This window comes from Fragaria vesca, linkage group LG4 (genome assembly GCF_000184155.1).
Source record: "Fragaria vesca subsp. vesca linkage group LG4, FraVesHawaii_1.0, whole genome shotgun sequence".
In the NCBI taxonomy this organism is placed as follows: Eukaryota; Viridiplantae; Streptophyta; class Magnoliopsida; order Rosales; family Rosaceae; genus Fragaria; species Fragaria vesca.
Window position 1 is genome coordinate 18,666,743 of NC_020494.1, and position 8,184 is coordinate 18,674,926.

Genomic DNA, 8,184 nt, shown 5'->3' on the forward strand with positions numbered 1-8,184 from the left:
GCATCTAGCTTTGATTGGCATTTGACACTATCTATGCGCGTGCATTTAACTGTGTGACATTCTCTCCAAAGAAAATGATTGACACGAAATTAATCTTCACACAGACATCTATAACATATCTCAAATTCTTCCCAACGATCACATCAGGTGTGCATTTAACTATATTAGTTACTGTAATCACTAATATAAATGCCCTTAATAAATAATCTCTATCTCTGTTTAGCGATCACATCTGATGTGAGATTCCGGTATTGTAATCACTAATATAAATTACGATGATGCGCGACGAAAACTCAATTTAGATAAAAATTTAGCTAAATAATATTTCCAAATTTCTCACAACGAAAAAAAATTTGCAAAAAAAGTCACCCGGGGAAATAGAAAACCCTCTCTGTGTGCTCAAAAAAACCCCAGCAAGAAAGCACGTGCACGCCCAACTCATTCTTTCCTTTCTTCTTTTGTTTCTCTGCGTCATCTCTATTTCCTTCTCCTTTCTTCTTCTTCTTCTTCTTCTTCCTCTCAAAAACCCAAATCACAAGCAAACACGAGAATCACAAACCGAGAAAAAAGCGGGGTTCACATGACGTAGCGTCGAGAAGAGAGAGAAAAGAGAGAGAACCGTTAGCTCTCTCTCTATTCTGCACAAATCCCGATGCACCCGTACAACCGCCTACCGAGTAGCGGACACAACAGCCCGTCGCCGCCGCATTCGCCGCTCCGTTCGCCCCGCTACCGCCAAAACCGGTCCTCCAAAGCATCCTCGGGTCGGTTCATCAACCAGCCGGGTCGGACGCTAATCCAACGCATCGCCTGGCACCTCCTCTCCGTTCTCATCCGCCGCCAGGGCTTCTTCCTCTTCGCTCCTCTTCTCTACATCTCCGGCATGCTTCTTTACATGGGCTCCGGGTCCTTTCCCGACGACCGGTTACCTATCATCCCCCGCCATTTCGCTCCCGGCTCACGGTACCGCAGCCCCCAGCTCTACGAGAAGCTCCGCTCCGAAATGGACGCCGATAACTCCTCCGCCGATGCGGTGCGTTTTGAGATCTTGCTCGGTGAATTCGAGTTTCGGTTTGATTAGTTGTGGTTTTGGTTTTAGGATCAGAGATTTTTTTGATTTCTGTTAGGTTTAGTCAGTTAAGCAATTAGTTAAGGACTAAATCTTCGTGACTGTCACTGTTGTATAAGTTCAATGCTAGGATTTGAGCATTTGTATGTGTTGATTTCGAGCCGAAAGATCATGAGCTCTGTAGATGTAGTGTTGACTTTGATTTGATTTGATTTTTTTTTTTTTCTCCGGTGTGTTGCTTACTGACATTTAGGTGTTGAATTCTGTGTAGATTTCGACTGTCTGGAAGCATTCGTTCAGTGCGTATAAGGGTGGGGAGTGGAGACCGTGTGTGAACACCTCCTCCGGAGGTAAGAGTTTTTTAATCCATGAGTTTGACCGGTGTTTCTGCTAGTTCATGTTCGTGTTTATGAGATTTTATTCAGATTTAGGAATCGTGAACATATGGTTGCTGATGTTGTTATGATTCTGTAGCATGTAAGTGTGAACCTTTTTAAATTTATATCGAAAGGGAACCCTGAGAGTAAGTGTTAACTCTTTGACAATTAGACGCTCTTGTCTGAACTACATATATCTGGCAGGAGATCTAGATGTAAATCCCATGAAGATGTTCAGATAACATGTTTTCACTTGAGAGCTTTCTGTGATTAGCTGCCTTTGATTAGGCCTAATCTTTTTCGCTGGTAACAATGAGTAGATAGGATATTGTTTGAGTGAAGGCTCAGTACTGATTAGGTGTTGTAATGTAGCTTGTACTTATCATTTTCACCCATGCTCATAATAGTTTGGACTTTGCACGTCTTCAATTAGAGGAAAGCTTATGAGTTTGAATTGTTAAGGTAGCAATTGAAGGCGATTGTGCTACTTCTCTCTTAGATTGAGATTTGGTTGTCTCAACTTCAGTTGAATGTGTTATAAATAAGATGTGCAATTTTGGCTGATGGTCTCCTTATATTTTCTGCCTCAACTGCCCCTTCCCCTTGGAACCTAAACTAAAGTATGAAACTAAATACCTTCTCAGAGTCTCTTTCCTTTTTCTTTTGGTATTTCTCTAATGCAAGACATTATATTTATACTTGTGCGTATTTGTAGCTTTGCACATTTATATGTTGATTTCAGTTGTCATGTAAATTTGATCATGTGTTCACCTGTTTGTTCTTGTAGTTCTGCCCGAGTCAAATGGTTATATATATGTTGAGGCAAATGGTGGTTTAAATCAGCAGAGGACTTCTGTAAGTTTGATTCCTCTTTTGTTGAGCATTTCTTTTTTATTGAGATCACTCATTCGACAAGATTGTTGACTCCTTGCTACATGGTTGTTTTGATGAATTCTAGATATGCAATGCTGTTGCCGTTGCAGGATATCTCAATGCAACACTTTTAATTCCCAACTTTCATTTTCATAGCATCTGGAGAGATCCAAGGTTTGTGAGCATTTAATAATTTGATGTTTCAGCACTTGGTTAAAATTTTATGTCCAAAAGAAGCAAAGGCCAAAGCACCGGAATAGATTAAAAAAATGTAGTTACAAATCCAAGAGCAATTTATTTTTCTTTCCCAATCTTGTGTTGGCAGGAGACTGTTTCACTCATATTCTTACCGGCATCCTGTTTATAACATCATACTTCTATTAGTTCTGTACTACTGATTGGATATTGTAGTTAGTGTTTTGTATAAACTGGATTCTGATTAGTTTTCCTGTCAATTAATATTGTCCAGTAAATTTGGTGACATATATGATGAAGATTATTTCATCAGTTCGTTGGAAAATGATGTGCGGGTGGTCAACAAGATTCCTGAGTATTTGATGGAACGATTTGATCGCAATATGACCAATGTTTACAACTTCAGAATAAAAGCATGGTCGCCAATTTCATATTATAAGGATGCGGTTCTCCCAAGGCTACTTGAAGAGAAGTGAGTTTGAAAATTTCAATAATAATTAATAAGGTTTTCCTGTTATGTCTATGGTTTCTTGTTTGGTAAACGTGACAACTGTTCTGGTGAAAGTAAGCTTTACTGGTTTTTTTTTTCTTCTAACTCACGTATTAGTCCAGAGAGTGGGTAATGGGAAAAGATGTGGGAAGAAAGATAATTCTTTGGAAATGCTCATCAGTAAGAGGTTCTAATTCTCTACCAGGACATACCCGTCCATGTGAAAATAATGATTCTCTGCCTCCAATCCAAATCCTGCTGAATAGATGAGTTCTGTTGGATTAGATTTGGTAACAGGTCAAGATGAACTCGACTGATTATCGGTCATTAATGAATCAGTTCTTCATATGTTGCTGCTATAACTACCCTAATGAGAACCAATAACAAATGTTCTGTTATATATTGTGATGAAAATTGGAAAAACAATTTGTATGATATCTTCAGCTCTTTACAATGGAATTCAACTCCTATCAACTGTTCTGCACTCTGTGCAGGGATTGATATTTGTTATTTTTGTTTCCAGTGCATATATTCAACTGGTGATTCTGTCTACACATCTGTTGCAGATCTGTAGTATTCCGTCATAATTATTCTTGTGACTTGGGGTGTGGCATGTTTATGCAGTGCTGATAAAACATATTTCTTATCCTTGGGTTTTCTTTGTTTCAACAAAACAGGGTTATACGGATTTCCCCTTTTGCCAATCGGTTGTCATTTGATTCCCCTCCAGCTGTTCAACGACTTAGATGCTTGGCTAATTATAAAGCTCTAAGGTTTTCAAGTCATATATTAACTTTGGGAGAAACTTTAGTTGCAAGAATGAAAGAACGCAGTGCGAATTATGGTGGCAAATATATTTCTGTGCATCTTCGGTTTGAAGAGGTTAGTCTGTAATCAGTAGCATTGTGATATCCTAATTCTCTTTTGTCTAACATCCATAAAGAAATTGCATCTTATACTTGCTAGTATAACAAGTGATCTTTTTTTTTTTTGGCAGGACATGGTTGCCTTTTCTTGTTGTGAATTTGATGGTGGGGCGCAAGAAAAGGTGGACATGACCGAAGCAAGGGAAAGGGGTTGGAAAGGGAAATTTAACAAACCCGGGAGGGTTATACGTCCTGGAGCAAACAGGATCAATGGAAAATGTCCCCTTACTCCTTTGGAAGTATGTTTTGCTTTAGTATTGTTGTATCTGGATTCATTAATTACATGATGAAGGTTTTGTTTATCAAACAACAAAGAGCCTTGCTTTTGCCAGTTCCTGATAAAACTAATAATCATACTTACGAAGACAACTTACAGTTACTAATAATTAGAAACTGTTTTGCTACATTTAAGAAATTTAGTTCAACAACTTATGGCCAAGTGCTGTTAATTGTCTGGGATTTAAGATTCATTGTTATTTACATGACTAAGTTAATTTTTTCCCTCTGTCATCTAACCAGGTTGGCTTGATGCTTAGGGGAATGGGATTTGATAAGAACTCAGTTATCTACTTGGCATCTGGAAAGATATATGATGCTGAGAGAACGATGGCTCCATTACTGGAAATGTTTCCTAATTTGATTACGAAAGAGATGATTGCTACAGATGAGGAACTTGCTCCGTACCAGGTACAATTGATCTTTAGTTATATTTCTTTGTTCTGTTTCTTATTTCTTTGCCATTCTGTTTTGAGATCTGTCATGAAACCATTTTTTCTGACTTGTGTTGCTGCTTCTAGAATTATTCCTCCAGGATGGCTGCAATAGATTACACTGTTTGTCTCCACAGTGAGGTATTTGTGACAACTCAAGGAGGAAACTTTCCCCATTTTCTGATGGGACACAGGAGATACTTGAATGGTGGACACTCCAAGACTATTAGGCCAGACAAGCGGAAATTAGCATTAATCTTCGATAATCCAAAAATCGGGTATATATCTCCTTTGCAGTTTTTTTTTTTGACAACTTTTATGTGAAATGGCTGGAAAGGAGCTCCATTGATGATAATCATTTTATTCAGGTTGATATACACGTCTTAATGTTCAAACTTTATTTTTCTATAGTTTCTTACATGCATCTTGGTTTTGTTGTTTATCCCAGATGGAAGACTTTCAAGCGTCAATTGCTTAGTATGCGGTCTCATAGTGATTCAAAGGGGTTTGAGCTTAAGAGGCCAAATGACTCTATATATACCTTCCCATGCCCGGATTGCATGTGCCGAACAAACAAGTCAGAGGATTCAAAACTGTCATTAGCTACGTGATTTGGCATGTTGATGTTGGGTGGGTGTTCCCTGCACCCGTGATTTTGTGAGCACACCTTGCTGCTGACCCCTCTTTTTTGTGTTGGTATTCTTTCATTTTTTTGCCCCCTGCCTGTATGTGGAGAGGGCATACACTCAAGTTTTGGGAACTACGTGGAATTTGTTGGGGGTCTGAATTATTTTCCTGGGGATTGGACTGCGAGGAAGTTGCATATCTTGTATATGTGCCTGAAGAGAAGAGGCAACAACGACAACAATTCTTCCATCACAGCAGTTCTCGGGTGTTGACTGAGCGTTTCGTATTTGCAGCTGCTGTATTTAACAAGCTGCAAAATGTCAATCACATTCATTAACACCCTGGTTTTCACAATGTTTGTAGAGACTAACTGGTTTGGGCAAATAGGTTCAGGTTCGATTTTGTGTAGATTTCACTAAAACCAGGGTATTCTTTCTCTTCTTTAGGGTTTCATTTATGTAACTTTTCTTGCTCTTAGAGTCTTAGAGGTTACCCTTTCAGACGTTATCGGGGTACCTTTCACATCAGTGGGTACATACATGAATTTTTTGTGAATGAAGGTGATTATTGTTGGCTGAAACTTTTCCAGATTGCTTTGCTTCATTTTCTTTTTAATGTTACGAGTGGCTAGAGCACAATGCTTGTCTTTGTTCTTTCCCTATGCTTTGATCGGCCATAGTAGATACGGTTCATCCTTTTTCATTCCATCTAAATGAAATCTGTTCTACTGGTGGATGCCCCGAATTAACCACAGACGTGTCTTGTATGTTTAAGTAGCCAAGGTGTTCTATTAGCACCAGTGGTCTAGTGGTAGAATAGTACCCTGCCACGGTACAGACCCGGGTTCGATTCCCGGCTGGTGCACATTTCATTTTTTATTTTCATTTTTTCTTTTCTTTTTATTTCATCTGAGTCTGATAATCTCTGACTTGGGAGTTGGGATTTCTGTAATCTGTGTGAACCTTGATATATTTATTTGGGTATGACAACCAAATGAATTATATAAGAAACATTGTTTGATATTGGAATGAACTCAAAATTTTGAGCAAACAACAAGAAAGATCGAAATAACTCTAATCCTCCTGACCTTGAAGCCAATTTTACCATGCACTGGAGTTCAATCAAAAGTTTTAATGTTTTTTTTCTAGGACTAAAAAATTGAAAATATCCTCAATATGTCAGGTGATATTTTCGTTTTTTTAAATAGTCGATATATTTTTGCCTCACAGAGAGAATATCATAAGAAACTCATGAAATTTCGGGATATTTTGATAAAATATCAATAATCCCCCAAATTTATCAATTTTATGTGTCAAATATGAAAACATGGCATTTATTATGTCTCAAAGTGAACCCAAATGTGAAAACTCCTTAGCCATCTTGGCAGAGATGTATTTGAATAAAAATTGTATATTTATATATATAAATACACATAAATTTCACCAGATTTCCATTATTTTTATTCGAAAGTTTGGAAATATCAATTTTTTCTGATATTTCCATCGAAATATCCCATTTTTAAACCATATCCATAATTGTAGATATTTTAGCCTTGTTTTTTTCTATAGAAAATAAAATAATAACCCTCTTAAGTCTCTTAACCGTATCTTGATCAAACCCCTGGATATAATACCAGACTAGAGAGGACAGAACAGAACATTACCGTCAGCTCCAAGCCTCCAACGTTTGACCTCTCTCCAAACCCCGTGGGTATCGCCAGCAATCTCACTCTCTCCGAAGCCATGGGAATCGCCGGCAATCTCAGTTCGGACCAAGTCCAGTTCTTCAACTCCCAAGGTAAACCACCCTACCTCCCAAACCTCTCCTTAAACAACATCACTGTGTCTAATGATGCTTCGGTACATATGTTTAATCTCGCAGGTTATCTTGTACTGGAATCGTTCGCCACTCCTGAGGAAATCGAAGCCATGAGGACGAGGATGGACCAGTTGCTCCACGACTTTGACTGCTCCGCCACCGCCTCTATTTTCTCTACCAAGAACCAGGTATTTACCGCAATCACATTTATCTGAAGTAAATTTTCAATCTTTTACTTGATGATTATTCACATATTTACACAATTGTTTTCTGTTGCTATTTGCAGCAACAGTTGACCGACAACTATTTCTTGGAAAGTGTCGACAAGATTTCGTTTTTCTTCGAAGGTGAGTACTTATGTTCAGTTTAATCTTTAATGTTCTGTAACTCTTGAGTCTTGGTAAAGTTTTAGCTATCAGTTTGATGATTATGCTATATTTTGATGTATATGGCACTTGTTAATATTGGCAGAGAAAGCTTTTGGGGATGATGGAAGCCTAAAGCAGCCAAAGGGACTTTCCATCAATAAAGTTGGACATGGTAAAGTTAACCTCAAATCTTATTCCCTTAGCTAAAGTGTCTATTGTGGTTTTGATTGGGACTAAATTTGTAGAGCATGTGGGTATGTTGATGCAGCATTACATGAGCTTGATCCGGTATTCAAAAAGTTCTCCTATTCTGAGAAAGTTTCGGGTTTGTTATCCTCCTTGGCATACAAAAGGCCCATTCCCATTCAGTCTATGTATCTCTTTAAGGTATTAGGTCTTTTTGCGTTTAAGGTTCTCTGGATTGAGACATAATACCCTTTTTATTGCTCTCTTAAGGTTTTACAGTCTTTTATGATTATTGGTTTTTGAAATGAGGCTGTTATTTGGAAGGAAGCACACAAGTATTGGATACAGTAAGTTAAATGAGTGGAGAGAATATTGACCTAAACTTTTAGCTTTCTCTTGTCTTGGAACTTGGATATATATGCTGGTGTTATGGATGTAGATATGTAATAGCTTATAAATATACATAGGCTTTCGTATCTACATATTTTGTGCGCGAGTGTAACTTATAAATCAGACATGTTTACATAGATTGATATATATATATA

At 38.0% G+C, this 8,184-nt stretch overlaps 2 protein-coding genes and 1 non-coding gene across 3 annotated transcripts in view; all 3 read left to right on the forward strand.

Moving 5' to 3' along the window:
• The first annotated feature begins 652 nt into the window (after positions 1–652).
• Positions 653–5,555, forward strand: LOC101302641 (uncharacterized protein At1g04910-like). Its single transcript, XM_004297329.1, has 10 exons — positions 653–1,033; positions 1,341–1,419; positions 2,234–2,301; positions 2,405–2,493; positions 2,789–2,986; positions 3,682–3,886; positions 4,002–4,169; positions 4,450–4,617; positions 4,728–4,918; positions 5,089–5,555. Exons 1-10 carry the CDS (start codon positions 653–655, stop codon positions 5,249–5,251), a joined length of 1,710 nt encoding a protein of 569 aa, XP_004297377.1. The 3' UTR covers positions 5,252–5,555.
• A 505-nt stretch (positions 5,556–6,060) lies between these two features.
• On the forward strand, positions 6,061–6,131 carry TRNAG-GCC. The gene has a single exon. It is a non-coding gene; the product is annotated as a tRNA-Gly (tRNA).
• A 684-nt stretch (positions 6,132–6,815) lies between these two features.
• LOC101302927 (phytanoyl-CoA dioxygenase domain-containing protein 1-like) overlaps positions 6,816–8,184 on the forward strand; it is a 3,391-nt gene continuing 2,022 nt past the window's right edge. Inside the window, exons 1-5 of the mRNA XM_004297330.1 lie at positions 6,816–7,064; positions 7,149–7,273; positions 7,372–7,432; positions 7,557–7,625; positions 7,722–7,840. Of these exons, the coding sequence (XP_004297378.1) occupies positions 7,010–7,064; positions 7,149–7,273; positions 7,372–7,432; positions 7,557–7,625; positions 7,722–7,840 (429 nt within the window). The 5' untranslated portion in view covers positions 6,816–7,009. The remainder of the gene's footprint in view (positions 7,065–7,148; positions 7,274–7,371; positions 7,433–7,556; positions 7,626–7,721; positions 7,841–8,184) is intronic.

Coding starts and splice junctions, on each gene's coding strand:
- LOC101302641 (XM_004297329.1), top strand. CDS start 653: ATGCACCCGTACAACCGCCTACCGAGTAGCGGACACAACAGCCCGTCG. Junction 2,987..3,681: donor CCAAGGCTACTTGAAGAGAA/GTGAGTTTGAAA, acceptor TCAACAAAACAG/GGTTATACGGATTTCCCCTT. Junction 4,170..4,449: donor GTCCCCTTACTCCTTTGGAA/GTATGTTTTGCT, acceptor TCATCTAACCAG/GTTGGCTTGATGCTTAGGGG.